The sequence below is a fragment of the Cololabis saira genome, chromosome 23 (genome assembly GCF_033807715.1).
Source record: "Cololabis saira isolate AMF1-May2022 chromosome 23, fColSai1.1, whole genome shotgun sequence".
In the NCBI taxonomy this organism is placed as follows: Eukaryota; Metazoa; Chordata; class Actinopteri; order Beloniformes; family Belonidae; genus Cololabis; species Cololabis saira.
The window spans coordinates 31,646,294-31,668,783 of record NC_084609.1 but is presented as its reverse complement, the minus strand read 5'-3'; the positions used below and the strand labels follow the sequence as shown (position 1 = coordinate 31,668,783).

Below are 22,490 nucleotides of genomic sequence, written 5' to 3'. Positions count from 1 at the left end.
ATGCTGGTATTTTTTTTTATTCAGTTTGTTCAAACAACATCTGCAAGCCTTTAACCAGGACACGTCCACCAGGGGGCACTGTGGACTTCTCATTTTCAGGTACATTTACTCGTACTGGTATAGGCCTGTGTTGAAAAGATCAATTTTCCGATTCTAAATCGACTATCATATTAATTCCTATAAATCGATTTTTTTTTCTCATCATTACATTACAACTTTGGGTATTTTTTTGTTTATGCCCAAAAAAGGAATGTTTTGTTGGACACAAGAATAACTAGTGCCATGTTTTTGCCTTTAAATATGTTTAACAGTATGAAAACATTAAAGTTTTCAGTTATAATTGCATAAATGTGCTGGGGCGGTTTGCGGCCGAGTGCGAAGCGGCAGGGATGAGAATCAGCACCTCCAAGACTGAGGCCATGGTTCTCGACCGGAAAAGGGTGGCGTGCCTTCTCCGGGTGGGTGGAGAAGTCCTGCCTCAGGTGGAGGAGTTCAAGTATCTCGGGATCTTGTTCACGAGTGAGGGAACAATGGAGCGGGAGATTGACAGGCGGATCGGTGCAGCGTCCGCAGTTATGCGGTCGATGTACTGGACCGTCGTGGTGAAGAGGGAGCTGAGTCGAAAGGCGAAGCTCTCGATTTACCGGCCCCTACCCTCACCTATGGACATGAACTTTGGGTAGTGACCGAAAGGACAAGATCGCGGATACAAGCGGCCGAGATGAGTTTCCTCCGCAGGGTGGCTGGACGCTCCCTTAGAGATGAGTTTCCTCCCTTACAGATGAGTTTCCTCCCTTAGAGATGGGGTGAGGAGTTCGGTCACCCGGGAGGAGCTCGGAGTCGAGCCGCTGCTCCTTCACATTGAGAGGAGTCAGCTGAGGTGGCTTGGGCATCTGTACCGGATGCCTCCTGGACGCCTCCCTAGGGAGGTGTTCCAGGCATGTCCCACCGGGAGGAGACCCCGGGGAAGACCCAGGACACGCTGGAGAGACTATGTCTCTCGGCTGGCCTGGGAACGCCTCGGACTCCCCCCGGAAGAGCTGGAGGAAGTGTCTGGGGTGAGGGAAGTCTGGGCATCCCTGCTGAGGCTGCTGCACCCGCGACCCGGTAACGGATAAAGCGGGAGAAGATGACCCCCTGAATTGCATAAATTATTACTATTTTGGGGTTACATTGCATAAAATGCTAAAAACCAAATTCTCATTAATGGGAAAAACTAAAAGTGATTTTCTCCGTCTCTGTTTCCTCCCTGGATCTGTTTGGTAATTCTGACCCACATGATGTTTCTGTTTGCAGTTCTATCAGCATTCTGGGAGCTGATTGGTCCTTACAGCATCATTAGCTGCAATACTTGCTGTTGAATCTCAATATAATACTAGTATTAATATGTTGCAGAACTACAGTCATATAATTCATGCAACAGCTCAAAAAACAGTTTTAATAACACTAACCCTAATCAATATCGGAATCGAATCAAATCTTGATAATGGATTCTGAATCTTAAGAATGGGAATATGAATATGTATGGATTCTTGACATTTGAATGGATCCCCAGCCCTGTACTGGCGTGGGTGGTTGGAGACGTTACCCGGTTCCTGCTGTTGGACCCGGTCTGCCGGCGCTGAGGCTGAGCTTCCTCCAGGCGTCCGTCAGGAAAGGCGTGTTTGTAGAAGCAGTTGGAGCCGAACGGGCAGGTTCCACGGCCCTCGTCAAAGTACCGGCACGGCTTGTTCCTGGAGACACATCCAGGAGATAAGGAGGAGCGTTAGGTCTCACTGATGTGATCCCGTATCCTGTCACAACTTTTTTGATCTCAGGTCGTTCCCAGGAGAAGGCAAACGGAGCCGACCCCCGAGGAAACGACCCGTTCTGCACTCTGACTGGATAAGTGGGCCGATGAACGCCGCCGTTGGCTTAGGAGATTTCAATCATCCAGATCAGTCACCTTGACCCTGAACATATCCCTGCAGGTCAGACGCTCCACACGGCGCTGGAACCTACTGGAGAGGTCAGCTGACCTGACCCCCAACTGGTCCATCTGCAGGGAACTAATATTTGCTGACATCGGTACAAAGTAAAACCAGTTTTATGGTTTGATATCTGAAAAACCTCAATGACGCTTACGAGTAAATGTTTGGACCCTCTGGTCCTCAGCAGGACTTTTATCAAACATTTATCAAACCTTGGTTTGATAAATGTTTGACAACGAGGAGCCGCTGCAACGAGGCGAGGAGCTGCAACGAGGCGAGGAGCTGCAACGAGGCGAGGAGCTGCAACGAGGCGAGGAGCTGCAACGAGGCGAGGAGCTGCAACACGGCGAGGAGCTGCAACGAGGCGAGGAGCTGCAACGAGGCGAGGAGCTGCAACGAGGCGAGGAGCTGCAACGAGGCGAGGAGCTGCAACGAGGCGAGGAGCTGCAACGAGGCGAGGAGCTGCAACGAGGCGAGGAGCTGCAACGAGGCGAGGAGCTGCAACGAGGCGAGGAGCTGCAACGAGGCGAGGAGCTGCAACGAGGCGAGGAGCTGCAACACGGCGAGGAGCTGCAACACGGCGAGGAGCTGCAACGAGGCGAGGAGCTGCAACGAGGCGAGGAGCTGCAACGAGGCGAGGAGCTGCAACGAGGCGAGGAGCTGCAACGAGGCGAGGAGCTGCAACACGGTGAGGAGCTGCAACACGGTGAGGAGCTGCAACGAGGCGCTGCTGCTGTAACAACGAGGCGCTGCTGCTGCAACGAGGCGCTGCTGCTGCGACGAGGCTGGATTAGAAGCTCCTCGCATTAGGCCGAGCTGTAGAGTCCATTTAGAACCCTGACGTTCAAACATTTGTGCTCAGGTCAGGTTCAGGTCCTCCAGGTGAAGTTCAACGTTCTTGGAACACTTAAAAACAGCGGAAGTTTGGGAAAGCGTCTGTACCTCATGCCATCCTTGTACTTCTGGATGAGCTTCTGTTTGTCCTCCTTATCCTCCACCCAGTACTCGCTGGGGATGACGAAGTTGGAAGTGATTCGACACTCTGGACAAGACCTGCCAAAAAACAACAAGACAGTTGTGAGCCTGCTGTATGACGACGCTCCAGATGTTTTCAGCAGGGAGCAGATTTGGACTCAGCTTTAACACTCCAGGTAATGATTCAGCAAAACATGCAGTGTGGTATTGTCTTGCTGAAATAAGAAGGACCTTTCTTGAAAAATAACTTGACCTGAAAGGTGTCTCCTGTTGCACCCAGATATCTGAAGAGTTACAGATTTATTGAGGCTTGGAGGTGAAACGTTCCCAGTTCAGGAGGAAAAGCTAAAGGAGCCCAGACTGGTGACCAGCAGGCAGTGGTTTGGAGGTTTGATGGATGAGCGACACTCAGCTGTGTCTCACGCACTTGTATTGTGGATTAATAAAGATTTATGGCAACTGTGATAGGGTTGAAGCTCAGAATGCTGCTGTTTTTACGGGTCACACACATAATAATGAGCCATAACAGCTACATGGTCCCTTCCACACGCCCAGATCAGAACCCCAGAGAGGTTCTCCAGTCTCACGCCACACAGCCGACCCGTGCGTCTGAACAAGTTCAGAAAGAGGGATAACGCTCCAGCTCAGAAGTCCTTCCCGATGCTCCGACCAGAGGTGGGTAGTAAAGGGTGAAACTGAAACTGTTACATTTACTTGAGTTAATTTGTTAAGAAGAAACTCTTACTCTTACTCCACTACATTAGGCTACTGTTTGTTTTTGCATGTTTTGTCACATTTACGGATTTACAGATTTTAGGGCACTTGAAATCTTCCCACGGCCCTGTCCCAATACTCCCCCTACTCCCAGCACCACCCCTAAAAATCAGGAAGCTGAGAGCCAAAAGCTGTTTTCATTTCCGCTGTCGCGCTGTTAATATGCCACTTTATTAAGTTTTAATATTTTTTCAGGTGTAAAAGTAACCGTTAAGATCCCCAACCTGGGCTCAGTTTATCCAAATAACGCCTGTTAAGAAATTTGATCTGATGTTTTCGGCGATGAGAAGAGCTCGGAGCAGCAGCAGCTCACGGCCGGGTCAACCTGCACCGTCGTCCCGGGGAGAAACCTGCAGCTCTGTGGAGAATTACTGCTGGCTGAAATAAATCATTTAGGAAGATAAATGTTGGTTTAATAGATGAAATCTAACAGTTGTAGCTACTGCCTGCCGGCTCGGGAGCTGATTTATAGTTCCGCGTTAAATCGACGCAGAGCCTACGGCGTAGTGTACGGCGTACGGCGCGCGTCCCCGCGTAACCTACGCCGTAGGTTCTGCGTTGGTGTAATGCGGAACCATAAATCAGCCTTTATTCTGGCGAGGTTTGAAAAAGACTTCGCAACAACGGGCAAACGAGTGATTATGTACATTTACTGAGTGAATATTATGAAAGTAAAATATATATTTCTCACTAGAAATGTAATCAAAACGCATTTTTATGCAGAAACTAACTCAAAATATTGATTTTATTCACTAAAAAATAAGAAATGTCCGCCATGTTTTTTTTTTTTGATTCAGTCTGCAAATGACGACGAAAAGCATTCTGGGAAATTCTTCTGGCCCTAGATCAGCTAGTGAGCATCTGAAAACACTTGATCCGTAGGGACAGATTCATAGCCACTACACTCGTTTTCTCCACTTCCCCTAGGTGAAAAGAGGAATTGGGACACCACTACCCTCACCGGAACGCGCAAAATTTAGGGGTAGGACTGAAAAGTAGGACTGGGGGGGGATTGGGACTGGGCCCTAGTTTGCGGTTTCTGGTTCTAGGTAAACTGCATTAAATCTTATTCCTCCAATCAACTTCAGATTAAGAATGTAACGGCAGCACATGCGGCTCTACTCACTTGATAATTTTGCTCTCGAACTGCTTGGCGCTCCTCCACTTGCGGATGCACTTGAGACAGTAACAGTGGTTGCAGTTGGACAGGATGCCGAAGCGGCGCTCGCTGGGGTTGGTCTTCTCGAACACGACCTCCATGCACACGCCGCACATCATGTCCTTGCTGCGCTGGATGGCAAAAGAAATCTCCATGTCTTTCTCGTGAGCTTCGATGCACGCCTAGAAGAGGGAACAGTTAAAGCACAATGTGAGCTCTTCTCCACGCAGTCATGTTTCATCCTGTTGTGAGAGAAGCATGAGCCAGCAGCGTTCCAGTGAGGACCAGATCCTCAGGTATCACTGATCCCAGCGACAGCGTTCTCCATATTTTTCAGAATTATTCACTTTGTCGTCGTAGTGGATCCTATAATGAACCATGTGATGGACCAAAATAAAAGACTGCAAGCTTGTAAAGTAAAGTGATCAACTGTAAAGTATAAAAGACGAACAACCTGTAAATACAGGACTGTCTCAGAAAATTAGAATATTGTGATTTTCTGTAATGCAATTACAGAAACAAAAATGTCATACATTCTGGATTCATTACAAATCAACTGAAATATTGCAAGCCTTTTATTATTTTAATATTGCTGATCATGTCCTGTATGTATCCTTCAAGACAGGAAACAAACTGGTGAGATGAGGAGAAGGCAACATCAAACCTGCAGGCCGCATTTGTAAATAAGAACCGTTCTTACCTGCTTGCCTGATGAAATAAAGGTTTAATAATAATAGAACCTGAACAAGAGCTTGTACACAAACCCAGAGGCACGTAAAAGAGAAGAAATGGAAGTTGCTGTGCGTGTACACTGGCTCAGAACACACCGTGACTGAGCGCAGGCCTCCGCCGGCCGGCTGGACCGGAGCCGTTCACTTCAGGTGTCTGTGCAGAAAGAGCAGGTTCTGGTTCCAGGGCTGCGTCCCTCCTCTGAAATCACCCACAGACACTACATTCCCTCTGGATGGTGAACTGGATGCAAGTTTTACCTAAAACGCACCTCGCTGGTGTTGAAAGCGCTGGGAATCTGTCCTCACGTGGATCTGGGCGGAGTCTTCTTCCCACTGGGGGAGCAGATCGGGGTTTCCATCGGTGTCGCTGCATCCCCCGCTGGGACCAGGTCAAAGCACATTTTATGAATGGTTTCCTTTGCACATTACTGGAAATATTCTAGTTATACACATCAGCAGTAGGTTACTTTGCTTTTTTTATTGAAATAACCTTTTGGATTCTAATAATACATTTATATTAGGCTATTAAGGGTGTAACAATATATCGTGCCACGAAATTTCGCGATACAAAAACGTCACGATACGTGTCGTGGAGGTGACAAACTGTATTGCGATATTGGGTTATTAATATTAATATATTGTGTTGACTAGTAACGCCTCGACCCGCGGACCAAAATCTTCCTCCTCAGAAGAAACTAGTACCGTTTTGGTCCCGATCACGGGACTCTTGCAGGGTTTTGAGCTCTGAACTTTTACTGATGTAAGTCTGGTGTAGAGTTAAGCCTTACCTTATTAAATTAAACCTTTTTGGGGTGGTGAGTAGGATAAACACGGGGACAACTTCTGCTGAGTTCCAGTGTACTTTAATGTCCCTCAACAGTGTAGGATTTTAGAACATCAACACAGCACCTAGTGCCGTACTGTGGCGTATCACTCCGCCCAATCTAAAACAGATTAATCACTACAGATAAACTGACTAGTGTCATTATAGTCCCTGATTTACATCACAATATAAAGAATAGATTTATAAAATAATCAACCCTGAATTACCAAAATAACCTTCTTAACAAAAATAAATCTCCTCTTACACTTATAAGGTGAGCATGAATCAATCTTTTTATGATGTAAAATTGTATGTATTTACCTACTTTTATTTATTTATTTAATTTTAGTTTTTAAATTTCTGGAAAAGAAAAAAGTCAGATCATACATGAGAGAAACTATTCAGTTTGTGGTAAAATATTTGTACTTGTATGAAACTGAAGATGTTTAATGCAAACCTGACATTAACTTTTAGTTCAGTTTGTGGAAAATGGTTGGCCTGGCTTTCTCTTTAAAACTTAAACAGTTATAAAGCATTACAAACTGTAACAATAGGGAAAACGCACAGCATTGTTTTGTATCTTTCAAATAAATAAAAGACAATTTTTTCCAGTCATATGTTCCTCATTCAAGGTTGTTAAAAAAATACTGCTATAATATTGTATCGTTATCGTGACATCAATATCGTGTATCGTACCGTATCGTGAGATTAGTGTATGGTTACACCCCTATAGGCGATGCAAGTCATTTCTTAGATCAAAGACCAGTATTTCTTTCAATGCGCTGACTGCATGGCCAGATTCCAGGTAGCTGCTGCTGTCCTTGCCTGAGCAGGAATCCAGCTGTGTCTTCATGCTGGCTGGTGTCCTGGTGTCCACGAGGAGACGTCCCCGTGCTGGTCCAGTTCTGGTCCAGTACAGGTCAGCATGTCCAGCGGGTCTCTGCTTGTTCTGCATGATGCTTTTATCTGTGCTGCCCACTCTTGGGCTTTTGTCTCAGCATGTCTCCATACAGTTGTTGGACGAGGCAGCATGTCTTTCCCGTCAAACTGGCCATGTCCAGCGGCCATGAGGACATGTGGAGCACGTCAGCCAGAGCCCCCCCCGGCTGTGTCCTGCTGTTCTGTCCTGACCAGGACCGGAGCAGGACTCGTCTCCACCCAGCAGTTCCAAACTCCAGCTCTTATTTCTCCTGCATGGCTGTAATACTCTTCCGTAGTGATTGACATCGAGGATTAAAAGGAATATTTAAATACCCCCTTCTCCTCCCCACAGCAGACCACTATCACCTACATCAGGGGTCGGCAACCCAAAATGTTGAAAGAGCCATATTGGACCAAAAACACAAAAAACAAATATGTCTGGAGCCGCAAAAAATTAAAAGTCTTGTATCAGCCTTAGAATGAAGGAAACACATGCTGCATGTTTCTATATTAGTTAGAACTGGGGAAGATTTTTTTTTTCATTTGCACTTCGAGAAAAAAGTCGAAATGTCGAAAAAGTCGAAATGTCGAGAAAAAAGTCGAAATGTCGAGAAAAAAGTTGAGAAAAAAAGCCAAAATTTCGAGAAAAAAGGTGAAATGTCGAGAAAAAAGTCAACATTTCGAGAAAAAAAGTCTAAATGTCGAGAAAAAAGTTGAAATGTCGAGAAAAAAGTTGAGAAAAAAAGTCAAAATTTCGAGAAAAAAGGTGAAATGTCGAGAAAAAAGTCAACATTGAGAAAAAAGTTGAAATGTCGAGAAAAAAGTTAAGAAAAAAAGTCAAAATTTCGAGAAAAAAGGTGAAATGTCGAGAAAAAAGTCAAAATTTCGAGAAAAAAGGTGAAATGTCGAGAAAAAAAGTCAACATTTCGAGAAAAAAGTTGAAATGTCGAGAAAAAAAGTTAAGAAAAAAAGTCAAAATTTCGAGAAAAAAGTCTAAATGTCGAGAAAAAAAATCAAAATGTCGAGAAAAAAGTCAAAATTTCGAGGAAAGGTCTAAAAGTCGAGAAAAAAGTAAAAAATTCGAGAAAAAAGTAAAAAATTCGAGAAAAAAGTAAAAAATTCGAGAAAAGTCGAAATGTCGAGATTTAAAAAAAAAAAAGAAAATAAGTGAACAAAAACAAGAAAAAAGGGAAGAAAAAAAAGAAAAAAAGAAGAAAAGAAATAGAAAAAAAGGAAAAAAGAAGAAGGAAAAACAGGAAAAAAAAAAAAAAAAAAGGTCAAACATTTTTGAAAAAGATCCAGGAGCCACTAGGGCGGCGCTAAAGAGCTGCATGTGGCTCTAGAGCCGCGGGTTGCCGACAGCCGACCTACATTCCTACCAGATGAAGGCCCGTCCCAGGAAACAGAAGTGAATCACAACATTTACATTACAACATCCCTCACAAACTCAAGGGTCATCTTCCTAGTTTTTCCCATCTTTGCCAGTTTAGCCTGGGAGCGCCGTTACCTTGGTGTGCTCTGAGCGCTGGCTGTTGTCGGTGGGGTGGAGGACCTGGAGGCCGCACATGTCACACACGTCGCCATGGAGATAGGCACAGTTGATGCCGTAGCGGCACTCTCCCGACGCGGCGTATGGACAGAGCTGCTTCCTCAGATCTTTGCCGTCCCCGGCTGCGTCGCTGTCCAACTCCTCGATGAGAGGGCCCGAGGTCTCCGCCTTCGCTGGCTCAGCTGCACACACGCCACCAGAACACAGAACCTTTACAAGCCGGACCTGGAAAAACGCCCGTCAGGTACGGCGATCTCAGCTGAGACAGGTGGCACAAAAGCTTCAAATGGTTTGCACCAACCATGGATCACGCTGACGTGCTGTTTAACCTGTTACCATTCCTGTCAAATTTGCCTAAAACGCCTATCCAAGGCATTCCCAAAGTAAATTGAAAGCTGTTCTTGAACCGTTTGAAGTACTTGGATGGTTTTGGTCTCTTTTGAATGGTAACACTCTGAAGTTTTTCTCCCTCAACTGTCAGAATCACTGTAACTGCTACTAGAATTGAGTAATCTAAGGCCACGTTTACACGTAGCTGGGTATTTACAAAAACGGATATTTCCCCATCTACGTTTTGAAAAATACCATCATTTACAGGAACCCGCATAAATATCTGTTAAGGTGCTATGAGCAGCCAAACCTACAGGGGGCAGTGTAACGAGAAGATAAAGTCATGCTAGCCAATCAGAATCCTGGAAAAAAACATCAACTAATGACACGAGTAACTTCCAGTTACTTCCAAGATGAACGAGAGTCTTTGGTTTGGAGTGACAGAGAAGTGGAGTTACTTTTAAGTGTGACTTTAGAATATAAAACAAGTAAAATACAAGAAAATATTGACGGTGGCCAAACAAATTGTAAACACAGGTGGCACACATGACGCTGGTGACGTTTCTGTTGCATAATGTGACGTTCCGAAGCCTAAATCTCCGTTTCTCTCTGTTTACAAGCAAACTGAGTTTTTGCAAATGTCCACTTTGGCCGGAGTTTTCAGAAATGATGGTTTTTGGAGACTTTGAGCTCCGTTTTCGTGTAAACGAACGACCAAAACACATGAAAACACCACCGTTTTTGCTATGTGGAAACGTGGCCTCAGTTTGAACACAATGAAATAGTTTTATTTCAGCCGGAAATTTGTTCTACTTTCTACTTAAATTTTATTTGAGAGGGACCATGTGCAATTAAAAACATAAATGTAAATATTTGGGGGGCACGGTGGCACAGCAGGTAGTGCAGCGGTCTCACAGCTGCACTCCTTTATCTCCTGGGTTCGATTCCCGCCGGGGGACGCTGTGGGTGCTGAAGTGCGTGTTAGTTCCCCCATGACTTCAGTGCCCACACCATGGGTGGGGTTGGCGAAAGGATCTTTCTGTGTGGAGTTTGCATGTTCTCCCCGTGTTCCCTTGGGTAGCTAATGTTCTCTACCCTCACAAAAAAACATGCACACAGTCCTGGGCTACACATGCCCCCTCTGGCCAACCGGGGCGCCAGATGGGGTGGGGAGGATCCGGCCGGAATAACGTGATCCTTCCACGCGCTACGTTCGGCCGGAGAAACCCCACCCTGTCTGGTGAAAAGATGCGGCCTGCTCACTCCTCAGGTTAAGGAGACCTGAGCTCAGTGCAGGGCCCTCCCGGGGTTGGTAGAGGATGGCAATGCCCAGGACTGTCACTTAGGTAGGAGCACGGGGTGGTAAAAATGGGAAAAAAACCGGGATAAAAATATTAGAAAAAAAAAAAAAATGTAAATATTTGATGCATTGCACCAGAGTTAGCCTTAGGCTAATTTGCATCTGCAGTCCCTTGTTTTGTAACCAGATGTCTGCAGACGAGTGTAGCTGTGACTTAGGGCCAATCCCAATGTTCACCCTACTTTCTACCACTAGCCCTCACTCACTACCACTAGCCCTAAAAATGAAGCCCCTAGGGATCGGGACACCACTTGCTACGTCACTGCGTGGTTTACGTTCGGGTACGTAAGCGGTCCTGGGCATTTCACGGATTTTTGTGAGATCAGGTTGAAACCGTTGCAGCTTCACATTATGGCGGACATTTCTCATTTTTTAGTGAATAAAATCAATAATTTGAGTTAGTTTCTACATAAAAATGCGTTTTGATTACATTTCTAGCGAGAAATATATATTTTACTTTCATAATATTCACTCAGTGAATGTACATAATCACTTGCTTGCTCGTTGTTGCAGAGTTTTTTCAGATCGCGCCAGAATAAAGGCTGATTTATGGTTCCGCGTTAAATCGACGCAGAGCCTACGGTGTAGGTTACGCGGCGACGCGTGCTGTACGCCGTACGCCGTACCCTACGCCGTAGGCTCTGCGTTGGTGTAACGTGGAACCATAAATCCATTTTTATGCAGAAACTAACTCAAAATATTGATTTTATTCACTAAAAAATTAAAAATGTCCATCATGTTTTTTTGTTTGATTCAGTCTGCAAATGATGACGTAAAGCATTCTGGGAAATTTTCTCTGGCCCTCGGTCGGTGAGTCAGTATCTGAAATCCCTCGCTCTGAAGAGCTAGATTGATACACACTAGCCCTCGTTATGTCCACTAGCCCTACATGCAAAGAGGAATTGGGACACCACTACCCTCACGGGAACGCACAAAATGTAGGGGTAGGGATGAAAAGTAGGGCTAGGGGGTGTATTGGGACTGGGCCTTATTAGCTGGAAAACACAATGGCACCACAGCATGAAGCCTTATCTAGTGCAAGCTCAAATCTGGTAACGATACCACAAAAAATTTGTATTTTACACATATTTTTGTAAGATTGTGTCTAGGCGTTTCCAAAAATGGACATTTGGAGACGCCAACAGGACACTTGGATAACCATGGTCACTTACCTAGGATAAAAGGGCATAACTCTTGAACCTTTCAACGTACAGTCATAATTCTGGCCTCCAGATTCACCGTCAATATCGCTGAAGAAAAGTTACTGAAACATTAAAGCTCTCCGATACCAACGCTCATGCACGGCAACAAATAAACACGGCTAAAGCTTAGAAAATATCTAAGTCTATTGCTATTTTGTATCAAGCTAAATAATATCTCAATACAAATGCATTACAAATACTGTATCATTCTCTCATACATTACTTACTGTGTGGAGATTTGGGGGAATTCATACAAAACTATCATAAATCCAATTATTCTGCTCCAAAAAAGATTTATCAACAGAGCTGATTATCTGGAAGCAATGAATTATTTATTAATTGTCAGATGCTCAAATTTAATGAACTTGTTGATTTCAAGAAGCTGTTTCAGCAAAGACAAAGTGTATACGAACTTAGAGGAAGCTGTATGTTCACTAAAACACAGAACAGAACGGAGGTCAAACATAGATGTGTTTCAGTTTGGAATGTTTTGGAAATGGAAATTAAAGAGTGCAGTACATACTAAATTAAAAAAAATATATATTGAAGAACAAGATGCTCATTAAGTCTGATCGTATTGTATGAGTGTTAATGTAAGTGTCAGAACTTAAACAAATAGGTCTACAGAATATTTGAATGTTTTCAATATACCAAAAGTATCTGAAATGTTTTTCTTTTAATTGATTTACTGCTCTGTATCGGTAAATGTGGGAGCTGACAGACATTGATTATAAACGTGTAATAAGCTAAGTTTCAGCCTACACCTTTTCAGTCTTGTTTTGTTTATATATATTCCGGTTTAATCCAATGTTAGCATTAACGTTTTCTTCCATTTCTTTTGTACAGTAGTCCCTGGTTTTTGGCGGGGGTTACGTTCCAAAAAGAACCCGTGATAAGTGAAATCCGCGAGGTAGTAACCTTTTGTTGTTTTTTTTTAACAATTATTATACAAGGCTTCAAATGGCAGAGATCAGCCCCGCCCCACCGCGACCTGATTAATTGGATTTGAATGGGAGAAAATGAAAAATGATAAATGATTATGAAAAAAATACAATAAGTACAAATAGTGACCGGTGTGTATTTCCCTGCTCTTCTGAGCCGCTGCATCCGGACTCGCTCTGTAAAGCCGGCTCTAAAGCGGCGGTGCAGGTGTGTTTTTTCCAGAGAAGAACATAGTTATGGGTCGTTGTTGTCGCTCTTTTTTCTTCTGGGCAAAAAGATTCTTCTAAACCGACATGGATTATATCTGAGACTGTAATGAACGATTCATCAAAGGCTCCCGTTCTTGAGCTGCTGCTGAAGCTCATTGGTCGTTCTCAGCTTGTTGCTAAGCAACCAACGTTATTGACACAGGAAGTGAAGAAGCGGGGAGACTGTTTAGCCAATCAGAATGCAGAACACGATGCACAATGCAAATCTGTGAAGCAGCGAGACGTGGAAGGTGAACCAGGTTATAGCCAGGGATTACTGTATTTGAATTCTTACTTTGGAAATGACCGAAATAAACAAACAAAGAGCCGACTTCCAGGCCGGCTCTTCATCGTACTGCTCATCGTACTGCTCCTGACACCCAGAGCTGATGTTGCTGCTTGTCTCCAGGTTACCGTATTTTCTGGACTATAAGCCGCTACTTTTTTCATAAGTTTTCAACCATGCAGCTTATACAAAAGGTTATTCTGTGGATTGTTCTTCCACCGCTCGGGGCGCTCTAACCGGAATTAGAATCAAAACTAAGACAAAATAAATGCAAAGAAGAATACGCTACTTCTACTTTAGCAGATAGAAGTAGAAGCAGATTTCAAACAGATAAATAGATAAATAAATACTGGTTATTTTCTCTTGGTTCTGTCCCGTTTTAATCAGCAAAGTTGCTGCCGTGTTAAAAGACACTGTTAGGAAATGATCTATTTAGGTACAAACATGTACATTATTTACAGTTCTAAATCCTTCTGTACATGTAGTAGATATCTAATCTAACAACAGAAATATCTGCGGCTGAAAGATCTTTTTTTTTTTTTTTAAATAGAGCGGATGTGGCTTGTATGCAGGTGCAGCTTGTATATCTTTTTTTATTTTTATTTATTTTTTTTTTAAATAGAGCGGATGCGGCTTATATGCAGGTGCAGCTTACAGGACTGTCTCAGAAAATTTGAATATTGTGATAAAGTCCTTTATTTTCTGTAATGCAATTAAAAAAACAAAAATGTCATACATTCTGGATTCAAATCAACTGAAATATTGCAAGCCTTTTATTATTTTAATATTGCTGATTATGGCTTACAGTTTAAGATTAAGATTCCCAGAATATTCTCATTTTTTGAGATAGGATATTTGAGTTTTCTTAAACTGTAAGCCATGATCAGCAATAGGGCTGCAACTAACGACTATTTTAATAGTCGACTAGTCACCGACTATTGAAACGATTAGTCGACTAATCGGATAATTAGTAATTTTTTTTAAAATTTAGTATGTCGCTTTAATTATGTTGCTAATGATAATAAACACGAGAAAGATGGGTACTTCAATGAAAAATACAGGACTGTCTCAGAATATTTGAATATTGTGATAGTCTTGCAAAAATGTCATACATTCTGGATTCATTACAAATCAACTGAAATATTACAAGCCTTTTATTATTTTAATATTGCTGATCATGGCTTACAGCTTAAGAAAACTCATATCCTATCTCAAAAAATTTAAATATTCTGGGAATCTTAATCTTAAACTGTAAGCCATGATCAGCGATATTAAAATAATAAAAGGCTTGCAATATTTCAGTTGATTTGTAATGAATCCAGAATGTATGACATTTTTGTTGTTTTAATTGCATTACAGAAAATAAAGAAATAAAGAACACAATATTCTAATTTTCAGTCCTGTAGATATTTTATTCAACTTTGACGCTGTTCATACAAAAAGTTAATAAAATGTCCTATTTAAAACTGGTGTATTGTTGAAACCCGTCACTCCGAAACTTTAGAAGTTTTGTTACGCGCAGCTGCTACAGGACGGGACGCCGTCATTCTGTTTACCCGCTACCGCTTGGCAGAGACGCTATCGCGCATGCGCGACTCTCAGCAGAGATTGTATTGAAGTGAGACGCCTCACTCCGTTGGAAAAACACATCTGGCGACAATTGTCGACAATGGAATTCATTGTCGACAATTTTGATTATCGATTTTTGTCGACAATGCCGACGAATCGTTGCAGCCCTAATCAGCAACATTAAAATAATAAAAGGCTTGCAATATTTCAGTTGATTTGTAATGAATCCAGAATGTATGACATTTTTGCATTACAGAAAATAAAAGGACTTTATCACAATATTCTAATTTTTTGAGACAGTCCTGTATCTTTTTTTTTTTTTTTAAATAGAGCGGATGCGGTTTATTTGCAGGTGCAGCTTATAGTCCAGAAATACGGTAACCTGGCTAGTTTCCGTGTTTCGCTCACCTCGTCCACAGTATGGCTGTCCTGGAACGAACTCTGCAGCGTTGACCCAGTCCTGCGACCCCTGGGCCGGCGGTGGCCCGCTGGGCTCGGGCTCCGACGGGCCGGCCAGGGAGGCGGAGGGCGGTGGCAGCGTCTGGGAGCTCGGCAGCTCTTCTTTCTTTACGGGTTTACTGTGTTCATACCTGAAGAAGAGACACAGCTGTCAGTACAACATAAGGTCCCTCAGACTTTACACAGCAAAGTCCCAACAGGAACAAGGAGGAGCCGATTACCTGCAAACTAGAAAGTTAAAGGGATTGTGACATGAAAAACAAATTTTTCTTGATTTTTTGTGTTTTGTTGGGTGTCTTGACATCAATTACACCCAAAAAACAACAAACTTTTAACATTCAGTGTATTGTGTGCTTTCTGGGATTTTCCGCATAACTATGCAAAAACGGCGCATGTGGTTTGGTGGCGGATCGTTACGTAACGATCCGCTAAATCACTGCCCCCTCCACCCAGCTCCCTGTCTCCTCTCCTCTCCATTTATGGTTCCGCGTTACACCGACGCAGAGCCTACGGCGTAGGGTTACGCGGCGACGCGCACCATACGCTGAACCCTACGGCGTAGGCTCTGCGTCGATTAACGCGGAACCATAAATGAGGCTTAAGTTTAGAGCCTCTTTTGTTCTAATCACCGGAGGAAAACTGCTAAGAAGACCCGCGGCCACTGACTGGACTTAAGATAAGGGGACAGTGCTGCTTGCATGCCTTTATTTTTATGATTGTTTGCTGTGGTTCTCCCTGCTGCTTTTCCGTGCTTCGCCTGTCGCTCCCGGCTTAACTCTCCGACGCCGCTGTGAGCGTATGGCTGGAGGAGGAGGAGGTTTGGAGGAGGAGCGGAGCAATGATTGACAGGAAAGGGGGGAAAGGAAGCATTTTTCACGGCGCAAAAAAACACTGTAATAAAAAGCCAGGAAAAGAGTACTAGAGTGAAGTTTTTCTTGTTACACTCTTTTAGACACATTTGAGGGATGTTGGCCAAGACTTTTAATAGTGTTAAAAGCATGTTAAAAATGATGTCACAATACCTTTAATGTTAAAAATGGGATTTGGGAGGGCTGTGTGAACCAGCACCACGACTGGGCCGGTGTTGTAGGGATTCCCATCGGCCTTCTGACCCGAGACCAGAGGTGGTAGAGTAGCCAGAAATTGTACTCAAGTAAAAGTACTGTTACTTCAGAATAATATCACTCAAGTAGAAGTAAAAAGTAATCATCCAAATAATTACTTGAGTAAAAGTAAAAAAGTACTTGGTGAAAAAACTACTCAAGTACTGAGTGACTAATGATGTCTGACAGGCAGAATGGCTTGCCATTACATTCAAAAAAAAAAAAAAAAAAAAACTCCCACTCTGTTAAAAACGTCTTGTGTTCATCTTCATATTTTCGTTTGGCCGTGCATTTTTTCCCCTGCCATTTATAGAGTGGAGTTATTTGTGTCACAAATGCAAAATTCAACACGAGTACCGTATAGTTCAATGGGTTGAGCAGGCGACTTATGTACACCTTCCCCTGTACAGCGAAGTAGGGCTGCAACTAACGACTATTTTAATAGTCAACTAGTCACAGAGTATTGAAACGATTAGTCGACTAATCAGATAATTAGTATTTTTTTTTTTTTTTTTTAATTTAGTATGAGGTTGCTTTTATATGTGGCAAATGATAATAAACACAAGAAAGATGCACACTAGAGCCCTGCTATAGCGGGACTGTTTTCTTCATCCTGCTCCCGCCCACATCCGCAAGTCATCTTTTTATTCGCCGTATCGAGGCTAAAATGCTCCCAAACTTCAAGTTTTATTTCCCGCAGCTGCGCTGAGACACTATTGTGCATGCGCGACTCTCTGCAGATATTGTATTGAAGTGAGACACCTCACACCATTGGAAAACCACGTCTGGCAACAATTGTCCACAACGGAATTCATTGTAGACAATTTTGATTATCGATTTTTGTCGACAACGTAGACGAATGGTTGCAGCCCTACAGCGAAGCAGGTTTGATTCCAGTCATGGCGTATTTTGCCCCCACTTCCTACACGTCTGTCTTTCACTACACCTTCAAATAAAGTCGCAAGAGCCGCATGCGGCTCGCGAGCTGGCCGCCGCTCATCTACAGGTTCTAGTGTGCTGTTCCAGAGTACCGTCTACGTACTTCTATGTTCTGATCTTGTCATTTTTGTTTCAAGACAAATGTGAAGTTGTGTGTAAAAAGGCTCAATAAAAATCTATCATTTTATTTAGACTCAGGTCCATTAAAAAAAAGACAAAAACGGGCCGCTCGGTGGCGCAGTGGGTTAAGCAGCGGCTCATATACTGAGGCTACAGCCCTCCTCCTGCAGCGGTTGCAGGTTCCAATCCCGGCCTGCGCACCTTTGCTGCGTGTCTTCCCCTTTCCAGTCTGCATCTTCAATAAAAGGGCCACTAGAGCCCAAAAAAATCTTAAAAAAAAAAAAAAAAAAAAAAAAGACAAAAAGGGGACTGGGTTGGTTAAACATCATAATAATGGCATTACAAGAGCTATTAAGTCGACATATGAATTTGAACATCAATCGCCTCAAAAGAGCATGAAAAGTGATAACTTGTACTTTACAAAAGAGTTCACTTGCACTAGACCATCTTGGTTTTTCCAAGCAAAATACAGACAATCGTTGTACGCAACCTGTAATTTATGGATGCTGGCCTTCTTAACTTTAATCCATAAGGGTGCAGTATAAAAAGGGGTACAGTAAGCCCTAAAAAGACCCACTTTCACCCTCTCTGAACACCAGGAAAATCTTCTGGTCAACAAATTAGCCTGCATATATAAAATACAACGCTGTTTATTCATATATTCATCACCTGTCATGTCATCAGTGACTGCGTTTCCAGCATCAATAACCCTTTTAAAACCTGAATATTGGGAATAACCCAAATTTGCACGGCCATGTAAACACCAACCAGAATTTGCTCATATTCAGGTTTTTAAAAACCCCAATATGAGCCCTGGGTTACTCCTTTAAAACCTGAATATTGGGTCATGTAAACGCCAAACAGAATATCCCCATCAAACGGAACAGGAATTTGTTTTCTGCACATGCTCTGCTCACAAGGAATCCTGGTCTTTTGAGTCCAGGAAGTTCTTATAAACACGGAGAAACACAAGACCAGGAGGAGACTAATCACTTCATAAATGTAATGAAGGATATGAACATTTCTGCATTTGTAGACGGTAGAAAGTACCGGGATAGAAGATTTACAAGAAGGTGAGCGAAAAGTTGCGCGAAGCAGCATTTGTTTTGAATTTGGATACAGGAAGAAGAAGCAGAAATGACGGGAATTGCGTCATCACGTTCTCCGCGCATCGCTGGTTTGATCCAGATATCCCAAATGATTAATTACCATGGAAACGGAATATTCCCAATGTTTCAGTAACCGGAATATTAGCAATAACGCCTATTTTGACTGCATGTAAACGTAGTCATTGATGATGTGTCCCAGGTATTTCGTTTTTTTTACCAATGTTTAAGAAAACCACGTACCATCATTGCTTTATTAAATCAGCCTTTTCTGCATCTGTTGGGGTTGGTCAAACTACCTTAAAGCAGATAGTTATGTGGGAGAATTACCGTGGACTCACAGGTTCACAGCATCCCTGCACACTCCACACCTGCAGAGGAGAGCCAATCTTTTCTTTTTTTAAATTGTGATGGTGTCTCGGAGCCGTGAGAGCAGACGTGCGAAAATCAAGCTCTGAATGTTTTCCCTGCCAGTTCCCGTCAAACCCCCACACCAGACAGGAGGCAGACACAACCAAGGTGCACCAGCGTCCCCCTGAATGGTCAGACTGTTAACCAGTCGGCTCCCAGAGAGTCCTGAATGCTGGGTAAATGCAGGGGGAGGGGATGGAGGAGGGCGCTGCAGCAGAATGAACTCCGTGAACCCAGAAACCCTGCAACAGCTCTCAGGAGAGGAGGGGGGGGGCTGCTTTGACAAAGAAAGCAGCGAGGGAAAAAAAGGAAAGGGGTTATGCAATTGCAATGAGGCTGCAGTGAAGCTGTCTGCTGCAGAGACCGAGACGTCACAATAGAAACCCCCAGCGGAGCCAAACAGCTCCCAGCACAAACCTCCGGGTTCCTGCAGCTCCATCCCTACACAGACATGTTAACATCCTTTATTCAGCCACAACAAAGGCTGAGTCTGAGAGAAAAACAAGCCAGTATGTGAGCAGCTCCAGCATCCATCTGTTGGGGGGGGAGCGCCCGCTGGACGTGGGGATGCTCCGGCATCCAGACGTCTCAACGTCTGGGTCAATCCAGCTCCGCAACAGACTAATCCGCCTCCAAAAAGACACCACGGCATCAATATTTCAACTAGGTCTGTGTTGGGGAAAAAATTTCTGAATTCTAAATCGATTGTCATATTAATTCCTAAAAATCGATTCGTACTTCTAAAGATCGATTTTTTTTTCATCATTACATTAAAACTTTTGGTATTTTTTTTTGCTTATGCCCAAAAAAGGAATGTTTTGTTGGACACGAGAATAACTGGTGCCATGTTTTTGCCTTTAAATATGTTTAAAGGTATGAAAACATTAAAGTTTTCAGTTACAATTGCATAAATTGTCTATATTTCATTACTTTATATACTGTCTTGGGGTTACATTTGCATAAAATGCTAAAAACCGTTTTCTCAATAATTAAAAACCAAAAAAGACCGAAAATGGAACAAATAAAAACGGAATGTGGGAAAAACTAAAAGCGATTTCATCCGTCTCTGTTTCCTCCCTGGATGTGTTTGGTAATTCTGCCCCACATGTTTCTGTTCTTCAGTTCTATCAGCATTCTGGGAGCTGATTGGTCCTTACAGCATCATTAGCTGCAATACTTGCTGTTGAATCTCAATATAATACTAGTATTAATATGTTGCAGAACTACAGTCATATAATTCATGCAACAGCTCAAAGAACTGTTTTAATAACACTAACCCAAATCAATATCGGAATCGAATTGAATCAAATCCTGATAATCGATTCTGAATCTCAAGAATCGGAGGTTAAAATAAGATGGAGGGAATAGTGGTGTACTGGTGGAAAAGAAAAACCGATACAAATATAAATGCCCGCCAAAGTAAATGTATTCTAGATCCAGTGTTATCTGATATGGGGCTTGATGATTAAAACTTTTCAGACTATTATTGAAACAGGATGACCGTCATACTGACAGTAACTATACCACTCAGTGCAAGGGGTACAGTTCAAAAGAGTCAAAAGAGTAACAGCCTTGAAGTGGAAGGATGTTCAGAGTCCTAATTCCACTCTGGTTAGAGACGTCTTCACACCTAGTATTGGGAAACCTAACATACATTCTAAGAGGTAAAGTTGATGAATTTAATGACATGTGGACACCATTTTTACATTTTATGGACAATCTGCCCAGTGATGGGGGGGGGGTTGTTTTTGTGCTTGTTGTTATGAATGTTTTGTATGTTGGTTATTTGAGAGAAAATCAATAAACAGAATTAGAAAAAAAAAAACTGTACCACTCAGTGTAGTTTTGTACTTACTGCATGTCTTAGTGTTGCTCATATTAATATGAGACATCTCTCTATATGCCAGCCAGCGTGTACATGGGTTGTTTTTCCTTCCGTGTCTTTAGGTACTTTCTTCCAAAACGTTTGCTACGCTGTTCCTCAAACCTTGCCAGTAATACAACCAGGAATCCCAGTCTGGGATCAGTAAAGTCCATCGTGGCCACATTTGCACGACAGTTTCAGTCCAAATGTCTATAAAATTGAGATGTGAGAAGACTGGGTAGCTACTCATGTTACAGGGTTGTTTTCTCATGTTACAGGCAGAGGTGGTAGTAACGAGTTACATTTACTCCGTTACATTTACTTGAGTACGTTTTGTGAAATGTTGTACTTTTAGGAGTAGTTTTGAATCACTATACTTTTTACTTTTACTTGAGTAGATTTGTGAAGAAGAAACTGTTCCTCTTACTCCGCTACATTAGGCTACGTTGAGCTGTTACTTTTCTTTTATCCCTTTTATCCACGTACGCGTCAATCTCATGACATCACTGGGTGATTCTTTGGGAAAAATGTTAGTTTTTGCATGTTTTGTCACATTTACACAGACTCAAACACACTCAGAGTTTCTATGAGTTCATGTTTGTTCTAGTTCTGCCTGGTTAAAAAACAAAAGTACAAATGCTTGACATTTTGTGCTACTTGTGCTAAATTTATTTTTTTTATTGTGTTATTATTTTATTTATTAAAGTACTTGAATTTACTTTAAGATTATTTAAATTTAAGCTATTTTTTTATTAATTTTAATTTATTTTATTGATTTAATTCATCTGAAGATGATATTTGTACTTTTGTCTGTTTGAATGGTTGTGTTAAAAAAATAAATCAGACGTTACTCAACAGTTACTCAGTACTTGAGTAGTTTTTTTCACCAAGTACTTTTTTACTTTTACTCAAGTATTTATTTGGATGACTACTTTTTACTTCTACTTGAGTCATATTATTCTGAAGTAACAGTACTTTTTACTTGAGTACAAGTTTTGGCTCCTCTACCACCTCGTGTTACAGGGTTGTTTCTCAGGTACGTCACATGACCAGCAGTCATAGATGGGAATCGAGAACCGGTTCTTGTTCAGAACCGGTTCCCCACGTTTCAATTCCTCAAAATCGTTTTTCAAAATTTGCAAACGATTCCCTTTTCGATTCCAGTGGGGCACGAATGACGTCAACACTCACGTTGCATACGCAAAGTGCGTAAGCCAGCAGTCAATAGTAAACATAGCGCCCAAGCGATACAGACGCATGAAAGTCTGGTTCCATTTCAGCAACAAAGACGACAACAGGGCAACTTGCAATACTTGTCAAGTGGATATTTCAGCAAAGCTTTGGGTTGCAGATTTGCAAAAATACACAGTTTGATTGTATTTCGTCTTGATTGTATTTGTCACAGGCTGACAGTTTTATTTTTGAGTGCTCAGTTCATATATCCGTTTAAAAAAAGAGGAATTTGAATTTCTATTAAAAATATATTGGACCTTCTGGTGGAGTTGCCGCAGTAATTTATGTTGTACTTTTTTAATTTCTACAGAAGAATATTTAATTTATTATGATTATAATTTTATATTGGTGATGCTAATCAACCTTTTATTGTCCTTTTTTTCCCCCAAATGAGACTCGATAAGGGAATCGATAAG

General features: G+C 42.4%; 1 protein-coding gene across 1 annotated transcript in view; it reads right to left on the bottom strand.

The window, feature by feature from the left end:
- The window catches only part of mkrn1 (makorin, ring finger protein, 1), a 32,333-nt gene that overhangs the window by 1,955 nt on the left and 7,888 nt on the right, over positions 1-22,490 (bottom strand). Inside the window, exons 3-7 of the mRNA XM_061714714.1 lie at positions 15,248-15,429; positions 8,861-9,084; positions 4,846-5,060; positions 2,913-3,023; positions 1,589-1,733 (exon numbers count right to left, since the gene is read on the bottom strand). Coding sequence (XP_061570698.1) covers positions 1,589-1,733; positions 2,913-3,023; positions 4,846-5,060; positions 8,861-9,084; positions 15,248-15,429 — 877 coding nt within the window. The remainder of the gene's footprint in view (positions 1-1,588; positions 1,734-2,912; positions 3,024-4,845; positions 5,061-8,860; positions 9,085-15,247; positions 15,430-22,490) is intronic.